Source organism: Myotis davidii, unplaced genomic scaffold (assembly GCF_000327345.1).
Source record: "Myotis davidii unplaced genomic scaffold, ASM32734v1 scaffold120, whole genome shotgun sequence".
NCBI lineage: Eukaryota > Metazoa > Chordata > Mammalia > Chiroptera > Vespertilionidae > Myotis > Myotis davidii.
This window is the reverse complement of record NW_006294778.1, coordinates 2,206,790-2,224,301: the sequence shown is the minus strand read 5'-3', so window position 1 is coordinate 2,224,301 and position 17,512 is coordinate 2,206,790. Positions and strand designations below refer to the sequence as shown.

The following is a 17,512-nucleotide window of genomic DNA, read 5'->3' as shown; positions in this document are numbered from 1 at the left end:
CTTTGGATTAAGGTTGAGCATATGGGGAAATCCAGTGCAGGGCTAATTAGTTTTATGTTTTTTTAAATATGTTTTTATTGATTTTAGAGAGGAAAACAGAGAGTGAAAGAGAGAGAGAAACATTGATTGGCTGTCTCCCATATGTACCCTGACCAGGGAGAGAACCCACAACCTGAGTACGTGCCCTGACTGGGAATCGAACCTGCGACCTTTTGGTACATGTGACAACACTCAACCAATGAGCCACCCAGCCAGGGCCAGGGCTAATTAGTTTTAGCTTCCCAGAGCAGAGGTCCAACTGGTCCAACCCTGAGTACTGAAAATCACACTTCAGTCTATCAGGCTCACTGGGGAAAAGATCTGAGTTGAAGACAAATTGCAATGAGGGAATATGGTTACAGAATGCCATTCGTCGTCAACTCAAGAGTAACTGGCAATGACTCCTGCCAGGTTTGCCTTAAAGAGCCAGTACAGTACACCTGTGACGTGTAATAATTGTATATATCCCAGCATTCATATGCGCAAAGCAATCTGTAGTCATTTGTTTTTTGAAATAGAGTATGTGTGTGCCCTTGCTCATACTGCTGCTTTGCACAACGCATGCTTGCTTTCTGGGTAATAGGAATACTTGAGTTCTCATAATTTCTGAAGGAGTGAGTCCAGAGGAGTGAGGCCTCACAGTGTAAGGTTTAAATTATTTCAGGAAAACACCCCGTTGCAAGGATGCTGTCCTTGTTCATATCAGAATAAGGGAACAAGGGATCTTGTCACTGTGCCTTCCTAGGTCCCCATTCTCATGCCCGGCCCAAAAGAGAGAACAAACCAGACTCAATACACGGCTACAAAATATTTCTGAGCCTCACTCCACTCACCTTCATGGAACCTCTGCCCTCTCTGCGGCCATGAATGTACACTGGGAATGTAAACTTGAGCTCAAAAGCCATGTGACCAACCAGAAGCGGTGTGACTAGAAATACCCTTAGTGTGGCCTGGAGAGCCGTCCGTTATTTCCCATCTGGATGGCCAAGGCCCAGCCCTGCCCACCAGTCACAGCTCTCACAGAACCTTCATCCCAACACAGGTCAGCCCAGGGCCCGTGGGTGCTCAATCTCAGAGGCCCACTGACTGCCACAGAGTTTGCTTAGGGTTCTCTGCTTTGGGAGCATCCTGGGCCAAAGGGAGTACAAATGAGTCAGCCAACGTGGCGTAAGATCCTGACTGCAGAGCCAGGCTTCCTGGGTTCCCACCCCAGCTCTGCCTCCAATGAGCTCTGTGCACCCGTGCCTCATGTGCAAACTAGAGATCATTGGAGTACCTATTTCATAGGGCTGTTGTGAGGGTAAAGTGAGTTAATAAAGGGTCTGGTTCAGAGTTAGAACTATTTCTGCATATTAGTATGATCCTTTGCTACTTTTTTGTAATTATAGAATTAGCATCTGCCTCTCTCACTGCACTAGCTCTGTGAGGGCAGGGCCAGGCCCATCTTTGCTGACCATGGTGTTCCCAGACCCCAGCACGGGCTTGCCCCTTAGTGGGAACTCAGTAATGAATGAGCGAATGACTAGATCCTTACTCTGGTACTAAGTTGCTGCGTGACCTCAAGCCGGTCATTTCCCCTCTCTTGACCTCACTTCCCTCATCTGATAATGAGGGGAGTAGGACCAGATGGTCAGTGCCTGAGGCTCCCCCTGTCATTAATGGACCATGATGTTATGATTCGAGGAAGAATATTAATAATAGTTAACGCGTTTCGAACACTCACTACATGGGAGTTCTAAGTGTTTCACATGAATTAACTCAGTTAATCCTGGCCCTAAAAGCACAGCAGATACGACTGTCTGGCAGAGATTTGGGGGGAGCTGTGCCCTCTTCCAGAGGAGGCTGAGAGGAAGCCAGGGCGGGCCCCTGGCAGCGCCTCGTGCGGTGAGAGCTGCCTTTCATAGGAAAACAGTTTGTGCTCCTGACTGGGCCACCTTTCACCCTTGGCTCGAGTAACAGCCCATTTGGTAAGGGTCAGGGATAAAGGGCTCATTCTTCCCTCTCCATGTGCAGGAAAGTCAGCCCTTGGTGTGGGGAGTCGTTTCTCAAAATAGAACGTCCTAATATGGTTCCAAAGAGGCCCAGAGGCAGGCACAGCTGAGGCAGACGTAGGCCTCGGCCATGTGACTGAACCTTTGACTGCTTCTGTACACAAGCACTCGCACACACACGTGCCCACAGCCACACCTCACACACCTCCCACAAGGGAGGAACTGGGGCCTTAGCTCCATTTTAACATCAAGGACAGTAGCCTGTGATCTGATCCAGAAAATAGTAACTTCCTGTTATGGGCCCTCAACAAAAAGCGCCTTCATTCCGGGCCGAGCTCTCAGGACCCAGGGCTTGTGCCCAGCCTGCTGGAGGACCCGGCATGAAACCGGATGTGAAGTGTGAAAGGTGAGGCGGGTGCCACGGGCCGACCGCATAGAAGCCTCATTGGTGGCGCTAGTGACCAGGCGGCGGCGGCGGGTGCAGCCTCTCCCCGTCAATGGGCTCTTCACCACGGGAAAGCGAGTCACTGACTCATTTGCAATTAGCTGACCTAACGGGACAGAATTTTCCAAGCCGGATTCTGTGGTAACAGGATTTTATTGTCACATTGGAGATATTTTGAGCCAGCCTCATTTCCAGGCAATTATTCTTTTGAGCCTGTGACACAACCCCTGGGCACAGCTGCATCGAGGGTCCTTGATCAGGCACAAAAGCCACACTCTCTCGGGTTCCGTGGGAAGGAGACTCCAAGTCCGCACACAAGCCGAGGCAGCAAAGACGGTCAGAACCAGCAAGCGGAGGCCTGGTCAGAACTGCCGGACCCTGTGGTCTGCAGGGGAGAGGTCCAGGTCAACGGGCTGCTTGTCCACAAGGGAGTGCTCTTCCTCTCGGTGTCATTCAGCTGTGGGCCAGGCGGACAGATGTGGGGGGAAGCGGGGCCCCAGGCCTAGTTTGTACACCGGCTCTGCCACTGGCTGGCGATGTGACTGTGGGCAGGATGCTTCACCTCGGGCACTGCTTTTCTCATCTGTACGACACTGAGACGGATTATGGGATCCCTAAGGTTCTGTCTAGCGGTGACGTCCCACCAAATAATAAATTACTCAGCAGATAGATAGCACCTGCTAGGTGCCAGGCATGATTCTAGATGTGGGGAATATGGTGGCGGACATGAGAGGGCCTTCGGGAGCTGATGGGTGACTCTAAGCCAGTAGAAAAAGGCAGCTGCTGAAAATGACAACATTCTGATCAGAGCGGTGGAGGGTGGGGCATTTAGCTTCTTGAGCTAGGAGGTCCAGAAAAGCCGCTCTGAGGAGGTGACATTTGAGCTGAGATCTGAAGAATGATCACAAGTCAGACGCACAGGAGCCTGGGGGCAGGGAGGGGTGGTGAAGCACATTGTGGGCAGAGGAGACGGGTAGAAGATGATTCTCCGGAATGGGCACGAGCCAGGCATGCCACAGGGAGGAGCCAAGGAGGGCATCGTGATGGCAGACTATCACGAGGAACAAGCAACCTTTTTGAAAAAAAACAAAAGACTGTTTTGTAGTATTTCTTAATATGAGCTGTTTAATACCTCAGATCCTGTTTTATTGAGCAGGGCCCAGTCTTACTATGGCCTCTCTGGGCTTTAAAGTGGGTCCCGGGCTGGAATTCCACTGCCACACAGACAGCACCCTGTGGCTCCCGCACGGGGACCAGGGTGCACTTCAGCATTATGAAAGCCTTGGTATGCTGTCAGTAGTCACCTTGGCAACAGTCCTGGTGCCGTCTCCTGTGAGTTCCCAGACACCACTATACCCTTCTCCCTCTCTCCTACCTGCTCTTTTGACTGTGGAGTGGCTGCACTTGGCTCTGTAGGGCGCGCTGCCCTGGTTACTACAGACCCTCTCTACTAGGATCCCTCCTCCTCCACGATGAATTGCTGGTCCTCTTCGCATGCCTGGGGCCTGTCATCCTCCCCCTGGCCCCCTCGTCGAGCTCCCACTCAAAGAGACAGAGCGGTCCCTTTGGCCCCTGAGACTACCAGCAGCAGCCATTGTTGTCATGCCCCCTTCTCCCGGCTGTCCAGGCTTCAGCCTGTCTGTCTCCCTCACAGGAGGCAGCCTCCCACCTAATCCCTCAGGGCTCCACTCTCCAACTGTCAGGGAAGACAGATGGGGAGCAGAAGAATTCACACACTCTCTCCCCTACTTGCAGTCCTTGCCATCCTTGTTGACTGGCTCCTGTCCCTCTTGGGGTGGCCCTTAGCACAGCAAGGAAATCTTTGTGGTGACTGGCCCACAAACCAGGCGCCTCCCCTCTGATGGTACCGAAGGGCTTATTTGCATAGCTGTCTTGGGAACTGGAAAAAAAGGTAAAGAGCACTTCAGAGACACCTCATTTCTAATTCTTCCTAGAACTGCTTCCCCTCTTACAGCTACAAGCACCTGTTTTTCTGACCTGCACAAGAGCACGCCTCCCCTCCCTCTCAGTTGGCTCATCTTGGCTCCTTCCACATTCACACACACCGAGCCCAATTACTGCCACTTCCCGCTTGAGTCTCTTCCAGGATTCCAGTGACTGGAGACCAAAAAGATGTTCTTCAAATGATAGGCACTAATAATAACCTTTGAAGCTGTTAGCTTGCTTGCTTCCTCTTCAAAAGCCTGCTTTTAGGCTGCAGTTCATAATTGAATTCAACTGTAAAGTGCTATTTTTAATAATGTCATTGTATTTCACTTGGCAGTACTGTTCTCTTGGGTTGATTGAGTGGGACCTACCACATCTCCATAACTAGTGATAAAGCTCACAGCCATCCAACCACATCTACCTGGACATGCTATTGCTCATGTTTGTTTCTCTCTCTCTCTCTTTCTCTCTCTCTCGCTCTCGCTCTCGCTCTCGCTCTCCCCCTTTCTCTCCCCCTCTACCCCTCCCATCCCCACCCCCTTGTATCACTCCTATATTCCCAGTAAGGCTATTCCCTCTTTGGGGTTTGACTTCCCAAGACATTCCAGATTGAGCACAAAGTCTATATTACTGGTTGAGTGAACACCAGTCTAATACTGGCTAAGAAATCTTTTGCATTTCCCCTATTGGAGACCTAGACCACAGTTTGATCTTTCAGAAGTTCACTGATTCCATCCCATCAACTTGCACTAATAGCATCTTAAGAAATTTAACAAACTGTGAACATGACTAATATTGTGTATATGTAACTTCAAGCTAATTTTAACTTTGTGGAATTTCTTTCCCCTCAACAAGTACCCTTTTAATAGCCCCGCTTCCCGGATGGAGCCTTGTTTGATGAGCACTACTCCCAGACTGCATCCTACTGCAGTCACCCCCCGATGGCCAGAGGTGCCCACAGCCAACACGTGCTACACAAGCCCGCCTGTGCATTCCACGAGGTATGGAAACTCTAGTGACATGTACACACCCCTGACCACCCGCAGGAATTCTGAGTATGAGCACATGCAACACTTTCCTGGCTTTGCTTACATCAATGGAGAGGCCTCCACAGGATGGGCTAAATGACTGCTCTCATAGGAATCCATATTTAATATTAATAAGTATTAATAATAATAATAAACCCATCCCCTCCCCTCCCCCCCCCCGAAGACTTTATCTCTATACATTATAACTTGTAAACCATTCCTAGGCATCCATTTTCCTAATGAACGTGAGGCTGGGATTCAGTATGGGGTGAATAAACTTTAGTTCAGAAACAGGACCCACTAAAAGTCAGCGAGATTGGGTTCCTGTAGCCAAGCCAGACTTGACTTTCTTAGAGCACTATCTCAGACAGGCCCCTCTGTGCCTTCTCCCTTTGTTCCAGGACTTTGCTTTGTGTTGCCAACCACTCCCCATAAGTTACTTATTTTCCTGTTGACAAAAGCTCTTTAGTCTTGAAGGATGGATACTGGAGACAGAATCTGGTTTGTGTTCTTGGATGGGCACATAATTTACCAAGAGCACTCACCTTGTTATCTGTCTGACATCTTACTGTACAGTGAACAGCCCTCAGATATGCTCAACGCATTCCTTCTGCCTGGTGGTGCTCCCAGGAGCATCAGGGCTAAATGCAGGTACCTGGCAACTCGTGCCTGTCACAGGACCTGCATTAGAACATAAGCACTGTCTAGAGGAAAGGAAGAGGTCTGTTCTGCATGCCTTAAGTTGACTGACGTTCGTAGGGGACCAATTCTTCTATGTACAAATACTTGTCCTAAGTTTGCACAATGGCTAGTGTCAGCGAAAGGCAGGGAGGGGCTTCTAAAGTTCTGTGCGATGTGGATGAGGAGCATTGAGTATCATATTCTGCTGTATTAACGTTGTGAAACTGGATGGACCAAACATTAACTTACTGAGCACCAAGTGTGCAAGTGACTTCCACGGTTCCTTCATAAGACGAAATAATTTTCGACACTTTGATAGAAAAAAATATTTCAAAGCTGTGCCTTTGAGCTTATACTATACTGTGTATGTGTGGAAATAAAAATGTATTGTACTTTTGGAAAATTTTTTCGTAGGCATTCTTCTGTCAGATTTGTAGCAATTTGTGCAGTTTGTTAGAGCTTAACATAGGTTTTCTTTCTGTATTATAAAAAGCACCAAGCAATTATGGTGGACCTATTACCCTATGGGTAAGAAATAAATAGAAATATGACATCGGATGTTTTAGCAATTGTTCTGTAAATAAAATCTTTGATCACACCCACTTTGTGTGATAATCATGTCTACAGCTAAAATGGAAATAGTTTTATCTGTACAGTTGTGCAAGATATGAATGGTTTCACACTCAAATAAAATGTATTGAAATGACCTGCTTTCATTTTGCATTTGCTATGACGGTGTGTGTGTGTGTGTGTGTGTGTGTGTGTGTGTGTGTGTGTGTGTGTGTGTGCGTGTGCGCGCGCGCACGCGCGCACCTATGTTAATAAGTACCATTCTGAATACTAGAGTGAAAGGAGGCAAAACAATAAGTGGTCCCAGATGGTCATGCTTATCCAGTTCATCATCATCTCATCATAAAACAATCATTAAAATTTGGATAGGCCTGGTATGCAGTCCTCCGGCAACAATTTAGTGCCTGCAGCCTGACTGAGGTTTGTAGGGGACCAATTCTACATACAAGGACTTAAGTTTGCATGATGACTGACGTCAGCAAAGGGCAGGGAGGGGCCTTTCAGCCCTTAACGGGAATATTGTTCTTTCACATCAGCATCATTAAGACTTGGTCCCCGGGCACGTAGCTCATTGTGCGTTAATGATCTCGGGGTGTAAAGATACGTCAGGTGCAGTGCTTCAGATGCAATAAACTCTGGAACAGATATAACATCACTGAGTACTCAGTAAGCATCAACAAACTCTCCCCCAGCACTGCATGTGGGTTCTAGGGCCGAGGACTGAGGATAGGCAGGCAAAATGATGACATGTTTTGCCCAAATTTTAAGTCTACGGTGTATGAGAGAGTCAGAGCCAAAGATTTCCAGAAATGGCAGCAGTGATGTGTGAACTAAAAGGCATGAGAATTTGACAACTCAATTTGCATTTTGAAAGATTTATTTTTAAAGCCAAGCTTTTACTTGCTATTACATAACATATTTGTACCTGAAATGATTTTAAGATTAAAATTATATATTTTACATAGCATCCTCTTTTGAAGCTTAGCTCTGTTGATCTGCCAAAAGGAGAGTAGGTGCTAGATTTCACTCCCTGAAGGTAATTGGATCTTTGGCCACAATCCATTAGTTGGCTTTATATGAGGAAAGGAAGGAGGAAGAACGAAATTTCAGATTCAGTCACTGTACGAAACAAACCTAAGGATACCCAGACCTTCGTGCTCTTACAGCCCAAAGCTCGTGCTCCAGAAATCAAGGGGTGGAGTAGGTTTGACTTTTGACTTGCTAATCATAAAAAACTAAAGCAATTGCCAAATTCTTAGCCAGGTAGCAGCAGCACATAATAAACGACACCCATCTAGTACAAGTCGCAGCCACAAGCTCGTTAAATGCATGGAAGTTGAGGCAAAAAATAGTCACAATCCCAGAGAACAAAGTGGTCACTCCAAGAACTTGGCCAGGGAGACGCTGTGTGCCTCCTCCTCTCAGCACAGCCAAGCGCTGGGAGCCCTGGGCGTTCTCTCCAGACCACAGGGTACCCTTCTCTTGGGAGGTGAGCATACTGCCTATGTTCCCAATTGTTCTCAACCTTCAATTTCAGAGCTGACAAGGATCTGATTAGGAAAAGACAACAGCTGCTGCGAGCTCATGACTCAAATGCACCTTCTTTCCCTCTCCGATGGTTCTTACCCCGTCACCAGAATGGGAATGGGCAAGGTTGGTGGCTGGGAGTGAGGCCAGCCACTTGTCAGAGGAAGAACAGAGGAGTCTTGGCAGTAGAGAGACACTCCCCTCTTTAGGACTTTCTGAAAAGGACTCTGCCAGCTTGACACTGGCTGGAGCCATGAACAGCAGCCAGGATGGCTCACCCACGTTGCCGGCCTGTGGCGTCCGAGGCATCCAGCCTGCTGTGTCCTTTGTCAGGCCTCTGATATACCCCAGGTCTGGAAAGAAAGGGAATCTGGCCCCTCTGAGCCTGCAGCCCGGTCACAGACCAATCAAAACGGTGCCAGCGAGTAAGCCCAACCTCAGTGGGGAGAGGGACTGACATCGTGGAAGGAACTGGAAGGAAGCCTTGGCTTCACCACCATGTGACCTTGGAGGGGTCACCTCCCCACTCTGGACCTCAAGCAAGCATGTCGTATGACGATGACATTCCAATTACAGTCTGTGCGCTGACGGGCCCGGGCCGGCAGAGCTGGGTGAGGAGGGCGGACGGCTTAAGGAAAACAAAGAACGGACTGGCAGCTGGGCAGTGGCTCAGGAAGCCAGCCACAGGGGCGGAGGCGACGGCTCCACCAGCTGGTGCTCAAAAACAGCCTGGGGTTCATGCCCATCAGCTCGACCCCTTTACCTGCACCCCCATCACGGAGCAACTCTCTACCCCTTCCGCAGGCCCAGCCCCACCCTCCCCTGCACAGATCTGGGTAGTAGTCTTCTGCCATTTTCCCATTTCCCCAGATTCGTCCTTAATATTTGTTTTAAAGTGACATCGATCAAAAAGACCCAAGTGAATCTGGACTAGAGCACAAACAGGCTATTTTTCCCAACGTCTTGCATCTCTTAAAGGCAGAATCACAAAATTAAAAAATAAAATAAATCCTGGAAGGAAATAGTATAAACACTCCTGTTATTATGTGGGGAAGGGTTACCGTAGGTCTCCTGAAGCATGGAGCTCGCACCTATTCAAGAGCCCACAGAGTGCAAATCGCCACGGGGGGTTTTAAAGGAAAGGGGGCTTTGCTTAGTGCCTGTACAGTGAGGGAGAACTGCGATTCATTCCCAGTTCCACCAAAGATGTGTAGGAGGTGCACTCCAGCTCCAAGTAGGATTGGACTTAAGTGGTTCTCAGCCCTGGCCGCCTGTTAGATTCACCCAGTCAACTTTGATGTGTAAGGTCCCACCCACAGTAAATAATTGACCTGGAAGTGACCCCAGGGCATCAGTAGCTTTTTAAAGCTCCCAGGAGGATTCTTACCTGCAGCCAAAGTTGAGAAACACGACTTACACCTTGAAGTATTAAGATCCAGAGATGGCTATTCCCTGACCGTGCACCCAGTTTTCTCTCTTACAGGGTTCCAGTCTGCAGAGTAGAGAAGTGTGGCAATCCCCAGTAACCTACCCCAGCGATTCCCTACTGCTGTGCTGCACGTTTTTAAAACAATACCTGTTTAGCCAGGGGCACTGACTGCTTTTCCCTTCGATTGAAAAAAAAAAAAATGACAATAGCCATCCAGTATAAATGACTCAAAATTCTATTTTTTTTTGTCAAAAAAAAAATTTATTTTGGTGTTCCCCAGGATTTTAGTAATTACTTTGTGTGCCATGAGATGAAAAAGGTTGAAAATCAGGGCCCGCACAGTTGACAGTTCCCTGCAGCTGACAAACTTTCCCTCAACCGCACTGTTTTGTGGGCCCTTCAGGCCAGCCCACCTCCCTACCACTTTCTAACCTGGCCCTTCTCTGCTGCAGTTCCTTGGCAGCCTCCCAAACTAAGCCAGCTTGGACACGGCCCTGGTGGTTTCCTCTTCTTCCGAGGAGGTCAGAACCTTTTGTGCTTCATCGGCGTCCTCCCTGAAGAACTCTCCCCATTCCTCCTCCTGCACCTCAGTCCGCCCCAGCCTTCTCACCCCCATACTTTGCTGCTGCTGGTGTAGGTGGGACGGAAGACGTGGGCCCCAAGAGTTGAGCAAAGAGCTGTTGCTAGGAAAGGGGTGTGGGTGAAGAGAGGTGGTGGGCGGGAGAAATAGGGCTCCCCGGTTTGATTCCTCCCTTTGTCATCATAAATGCCTCAAGAGCTAAAACCAGTTGTTGGAGAACTATTATGAAAAATAATGAGGTCTGACCGTGGCAGCAGGGGTGAGAGAAGCAACCGCAGAATCAGCTGCAGTGCTGATCCTTGGCATTTATAATAGTCTCCCCATAGATGGGAAAGCCACTGGGTTTAGGAGAGTGAATTCTCCAGGAACCGCCAAAATGCGCCCCCACCAGGAATGGTATCCAAAATGTCCTGGCCAGTGCGACACCTCTCAGGAAGGATAAAATGCAAAACGGAGCCAAACTCGAAGACAGTCTTTAAATGAGAATGTGACACGCTCTCTTCCCCTCACTCTCAGTGACCTGAGGTGCCTTTCTGAAATAGATCTGCCTGAATCCCCAGAGGCTCCTCTTCTTTGGGTCTGCAGTGTGGCAGGCACCTCGTCTCAGCGTCTGACCACCTCCTGGCTATGTCCATGGTATAATCACATCTGTTTACAGGTGAAGAGACGTAGGCTCTGAGCAGTTTGGTGCTTTGCCCAAAGTCACACGGTAAGTGGGAGAGCTGGGGTTTGAAAACAAAACTACCCTCTCCGGGAGTCTGTGCTCCTACTCCAGCACACTGCCTCCTTCCTCCTTCCTACTTCGGTTCCCACCCCCACCCCCAATCCTCTCTCCTAAGCAGCTTTGCAGTTTTTAAATCAACCTTGACCATGGTCATAGAACCTACTGGGGTTGGAGAGTTTCACGGGTCCTGGGAAATTTTGGTGTGCTGAATGAAGGCAGCTCCTAAGCTGGGCACCACACCATTCCTCACGCCCAGACTAGCCGTCCCTCTATCATTTCCCAGGGAACATGCAAACCAAAACATTATCAAGGACCAAGATTTGGTCATTCTATAGAGAAACAGGAACAAAAGAAAATCAATAATAATGTACAAAAAAGACAGGTCACAGGAGGATTTTTATTACCAGGTTGGAAAAAAAGCTCTGCAGGGGAGGTGCAATGAGCCAAGTATTCACTAGAATGAAGTCATTTGAGGGGGTTGGGGAACAGTGGCTACCTCTTGCTGTTCAGGTCACTACCCTTTGACAGCGGTGGCCTCTGACCTCCACAGCCCTACAATTCTGTTTTGACTGACCCCGAAACCCATGAAATTCAGATGTAGGCACTGCCCAAAAGTTGAGATAAAGCTGAGTAATATGGGAAAAGCTCCCGGTATGTGCCCCCAGCTGAAAGGAGCTGGCTGTTCTTTGGCCGGAGATGCAATTTATTCTGTCCTCCGCCTTTCAGGGAAATGCTAATCCTTCATAGGCGACTCAAGGGGAAGACTCACATGTGTTGATGATGAATGGCAATCATCTTTTGTCCACTGCTGCCTCCTCCTAGGGTTGAAACCTTAAGAGTTTAATCAAATGTCAGTAAGTAAATCAATGCTTTGCTGCATAAGGACTTAAAAAGGAAGTGGTGGGAAGAAGGTATATGAGAATCTAATTCCTCTGACATGTGCGTCTCAAAAGCTTAATTGCAAAGACATTGATATGGGGTGTGTGTGTGTGTGTGTGTACTGTTAGACTATTTACACACACACACACACACACACACAGTCACTATACCAAAACTGTCTTATGTCAATGCATGTCAGGGTTAAAAACATTAACTCCAAGGTTTTAAAACCAAAGCAGTGTGTTGGAATTACTCTTCTGTTAAAAACACCACCACCAACCATGAATCTTAGGCATTTTTACAGCAAATAGGAATAACATGACTTTTTATCCCCAAATCTTCACAACATCGTTGTGAGGGAGACTGCATTTTTCATTCCAGTTCAGCTAACATTTGAGTGGCCACCCCATGCCAGGTCTGCTGTGTTGGCCACCGTGACAGCCATCTCTTTTCCCCCCTTACAGCATCCTGCAAAGAAGGTGGTATTATGCTCATTACAGTTGAAAATCATCAATGCTCAAAGCGGGCAAGTGACTTATTCCTGAACACCCAGGGACAGAGTTAAAATGTAAACGAGAATCTTTTGGCTTGCAAGTATTCCTGTTAGATTTTTTTTTTTTTAAACTGGTTGCCAGAGGGGTTTTAAGAAATTTGGCAAATGATTGGCTTCTGAGATACACAATGAGTCACAACTAAAAACCAGGTTTTCCAATTCCCAGTCCAGGTTTTTTCACCACATTACAGCACCGCCACCCAAAGCGCTGGGTTTTCCCAAGAGGTGTTTGGATGGGATTCCAAGCCAGCAAGATGCAAATAGGTCTGACCCACATTCCGGCTCTTGGATAAATAAAATCTCCTAACGGGCAGTGCCCATTCTGTGTGCTTAGTTTGAGAGTCCCACTGTGGATAGTCAATCAATATTGAACAACCGTAGGTACAGTTGCCAAGGACTAACAGCATGGACTCAATCTTAGCAATTAGAATACTGGAAATATGACTGCGGAACCTCAGGTGCTGAAAGGCTGGATCGATTAGTCATCAATTTTTAATTTTTTTAAAAACTCTGAAGTGATTTAACCCAATTCTAATTTTATAAATAAGATCCCAAGAAATTAAAATAGTGTGCACAAGGATCTGACACCCTTTGGCAACAGACCCTCGGCTGTTTCCCATTTAACGTTGTCACGTGGCATTGTGAGATAGTGTTTTCAGGAATGTAACATGTTGAAGTTGGATTGGCTGGTCTTAGAGTCATCACTGATTATGAAATGTCTCTCAGATTTAACTTTTCCTTATTCTACTGACCAATTGACCTCTTAGGAAATCTCCATTGCTCACTTTCAAATTCAACCAAATTGGTATCATTTCTCAATAAGCGTCTGGTTAATTTTGGCCTCCTGAATTTTTCTCATGGCATTTCCCCCTATTTGCTAAGCCCTCTAAAGTTCTCTCCACTACTCTGTCTTCACAGTTCACCTTCTCTAAGAGGCTGCTCTGATTACTCTTCTTCTCATCAATGTTTTTCTTGCTTTGATTTGCATAAGGCAAGTTCAATTAGAAAAGACTCATTGATTGCCTGGATGTTTCTTATAGCCCCAAAGAACAGGGTCAATTGTTTCTACTTCTTTTTTTAAGGGTGCTTTAGATAATTCTGTGCTCCAATGATCACCACATATATGGTGGGGCAAAAGTAAGTTTACAATTGTTTGTATAAAAAATGATACAATAATATAAGAACAGAGTCTGTGTTTCCTGTACTCACAACTATAAATGAACTTTTGCCCAACCTGTATTTGTTAAAGGATCAAACCACAATAAGTAACTTTGTTATAAAAAGGAGACTTCATTCTAGGTAGAAAATGAATTTAAAATAATTTTCATCTTGCTGGGTCATTCTCATTTCTCAAAGACTAACTAATGAGTCACAGGCACCTGACTTTGGTAGTCTACCAAAAAACTGGTTCAGTGGTTGATACTCTATCAAAATATTGGTCCACTGGTTCTCAATCCTGGCTGCTCACTCAGATCAACAGAGAGGCTTTTAAAACTACCAGTACCCAGGCCTCACCACAGATCAACTGAATTAGAATCTTTAGAGGTATGCCCAGGAAATGATTTGCATATATCATATTGATATTTAATTTGCACAGATTGATTTGTACAACCTCACGCTTAATAGATTTTTCTAAAGAACTAGCATGTTCAAATATACTTTTGTGGTTCTTAGGATCACAAAATGTTAGAACTGAGAGAGAACTAAAATAATATCTGACTCAATTCGTTTATTTTTACAGCTGAGGACACTGTGGCGTAGGAAAGGCTGAGTGACAGGTCCTATCTTGAATTAGTGGAATTCTCTGAATTCCATTTCTGGAGCTGTAGTGACTAGACCAAGTCGTTTCGTTTTTAAATGTCTCTTTCTTCTAAAGAAAAGGTGTAAAAATAACTGCATGTGGAAGATTTGGATTTTAAAAGCTGTTGGCACCAAGTGCTCCTTAAAAACCTTCAATTTGGCACATTCCAACTTACCCATTGTCATGGCAGAGGAAGTGCCACAGCAGGATATATCAAAGTCCAAAATAAATGACTAGTATCTATTTGCAGGCTTGCTCATTGGCCATGACCTATAAGTCTATAACATTTTATTCTATCAGAACCTAGAGCACTTCTAGCCCTTAACTATACCACTTATTAGCCAACTTATTGCTTATGAGCAAGCTAATCAACACCATGAACTTCCCTTTTCTCTGTAAAAAGATAGTGCCTGTCCTATTGACCTTGTATTTTTTTCAGCTCTTATAATGATTAAATCAGATGATCTACAGGGAGATATTTTGAGACTAGTAAAGCACTATTGATATACTAGTTATATGTATAGAATTATATTACCATCTTTCAGAACAATGACTTGTGACTAAGTATTTGCTGCTTTGATTACCCAGTCTCTAATTCCTTCGTACCAGGCCATCCAAGAATCAACAGGAACTAGAGTTGGTGTTGGACTAGAGGCTCTAGTCACTGAACATATCACATAACTAAATATCCAGGGAGGTAAAGTGACGTAGTGACCCAGGATTCAGCTAGTCTAGGCTCTAGTCCCAGAGTCTGCTTTTAACTATTGACTTTGGACAAGTCACTTAATTTTTCTGGGACCAGAGTCTCGTCAGTGGTCAAAGGATGACTTGAATTGGAGTCAAAGATCCTTTTAATTTATAAAATCTGAATATTAGTGCTTAATTAAAATTACTAAAGTGCAATTTCCCCAAACCGTTAATTTATGTGGTTTCACATTTTTAAATCTCTTTTTAGAAATACAGGTTTGCCTAAAAACACAAGCCTAATTCTGTTAGACATTTCAAACACATGTGTAAGACTCTCTTTGAAAGACACAGCTCTACTCAGATACTTTATGCTTGTTAGTATCCTGTCCAGGAGCCCTTGCTCCAAAAATAAATATATGGTTACCCAAAAAGCACAAGATACAGTACTGGACATAGAGTAGGCACCCAAATACTGTTATATTACAGCTCTCAGTCTGAGTCCCAGTTTGTGCTATATAACCCATGTGAGCCTGTTTTCTTATCTATAAATGGGAAAAATACCTTCCTCAAGGATTCACTGAGATAGTGTATATTCAAATGATTTGCAAACTGTCCAAAACAATTGCAAGATGTTACTATTACCTAAGGGGATGTAGCTTACTATAGCATGACCTTTCTATACAGTGTGCTCTTTCAAGAGATAGATTAAAATCTTACTCATTTAGTTTATTATGGACACAGCACCTACCTGGCTCAACAAATATGCTCAATAAATTTTTGCTGCATGAAAAGTAGAAACCACAGAAAGACCTAAACCTCCATGAGCTCAGATTCCATATTTGGTTTTCTCTCCAAATTCCCCAAAGCCTAGCACAATATCTGACCCATGGAAGAAACTCAACAATTATTAGATGAATACATTTTTGTCCCCTCTAGTTCCTCTCTTCACAGCTCAAGAGGTGGAGGTGGGCAGGGGAGGCATGAAAGACTATTTCTGGTACAGGCTGCTTGGAATGGAAAACTGGAAATCACTTGGAAACGTCACCCACTCTCTAACAAATAGCTCGGGAGAACAAAAAGAACAACTTCAGTTCCCAAATTCTGCAATGTTGGTAGATTAATCTGTTAGTGCCTCCGAGGCTGTTTCCTCATCTGAACATGAGAATGGTGCCCTGCTCAGGGGGCCAGCACTAGAACTGAAGCTCGGTCAGGGCAGGCACTCATTTGGGGCTCACCGTCTCCACACCACACAGCGCTGGGCCGTATGGAACAGTGCCCATCACAGCACCGGTTGGCAAATATTTGCTGGCTGCATCTGTGGCCAATTGGCTGTGGCACCACCGCTACAGGAACAGGCTGCCTGCAGGCAGCAGACACTTAGCAGAGGTGGGCCTGCATAGAGCTTCCCAGACAAGACAAAGCCAAGGGAGTTCATTGCCACCAAACCAGGACCACATGAAATGTCAAGGGGTCCTCCTTAAGAAGAAGAAACAATATGACCAACAGCGTGGCAATCAATACGCACCTAGCAACAATGGACTGACTCTAGAACAAACAAGCAGAACAGAAACAGACCCATAGGTTCTGAGCACGTGGTGACGGCTGCCAGATGGGCGGGGGGCTGCGAGGATGGACAAAAGGTGACGGGATGCAGAAGTACAAATTGTTGGTTACAGAATAGCCAGAGGGCCCCCAAGTACAGCACAGGGAATACAGTCAGTACCATCCTAACAACTATGTACGGCGTCAGATGGGTACGAGATATATCGGGATGATCACTTGGTAAGTTATGTAATGTCTAATCACGGGGGTGTACTCCTGAAACTAATACAATACTGTATGTCAACTGTTATAGAAAGATTCAAAATGATATTTTAAAAACGGTATTAAAAAATCGCTGGTCCCCCTTTATCTAGATAACTACCTGCAATTTCCCACACGACCGTAGCTGAATACATTACAAGACCACAAACAAGGGAGGAAGGAAAGAATCTGACAGAGACCGAAACCGCTAAACGAGAAAAGTGGGAATTAAAGCGGTGCTTCACAGTTCCCACCAAAGGGAGCCAGCATACGCGAATGGCAACCAGTCCAACCAGCCAGGGCTCCGGCAGGCCAGCCAGCTCCGTAAGGAACAAAAAGGAGGCCGGGCCCACGCTCAGACCCACCCCCTAACGGTTTCTTGGCCGCTGGCCTCCGGGCCCGTGGGACTCTTGTTTCCGGCCTCCGCAGGACCACAGTTCCCAGCATGCCTTTGGAGGGAAGCCTTTCCCCCTGGATGACTACTCATCCCGGCATGCCATTCGGCACTCCAGCATATTGAATGGGACCGTGGGATGACCCCATTGCACGCAGGGAGTTGTAGTCCACTTAGCTGCTGTCTCTTAGAGGGGCGGGGACGAGCCGGGTCGTTCTCGTCAGCTGAGAAGAATGATTCATAGAGGAGGGTCAGGTGGGAACAGTGCTGTCCGCGAAAGCCCACTTAAAAGGCTGGCTTCTTCGAGGGAGGGAGAGGCAGAAAAGCCAGCAGGACCTCGGGCCTGACCCCTCTCAGGCCGCTCGGCAGGCCTCGGTCGAGTCCTGGGCCTGGTCAGGGGCGGCCGCGGGACGCTGGTTGCTGGGGGACCGGTG

General features: G+C 46.6%; 2 protein-coding genes across 3 annotated transcripts in view; both read left to right on the top strand.

Moving 5' to 3' along the window:
- The window catches only part of RFX4 (regulatory factor X4), a 134,803-nt gene extending 127,969 nt beyond the window's left edge, over positions 1 to 6,834 (top strand). The window contains exon 18 of one of the 2 annotated variants that reach the window (XM_006769336.1): positions 5,278 to 6,834. In XM_006769336.1, coding sequence (XP_006769399.1) covers positions 5,278 to 5,550 — 273 coding nt within the window. In that variant the 3' untranslated portion in view covers positions 5,551 to 6,834. The remainder of the gene's footprint in view (positions 1 to 5,277) is intronic. The other variant, XM_006769337.2, reaches the window with a different exon arrangement.
- A 1,939-nt stretch (positions 6,835 to 8,773) lies between these two features.
- Positions 8,774 to 17,512, top strand: part of RIC8B (RIC8 guanine nucleotide exchange factor B) — a 115,333-nt gene continuing 106,594 nt past the window's right edge. The window contains exon 1 of the mRNA XM_006769386.2: positions 8,774 to 8,839. Within this exon, the coding sequence (XP_006769449.1) occupies positions 8,774 to 8,839 (66 nt within the window). The remainder of the gene's footprint in view (positions 8,840 to 17,512) is intronic.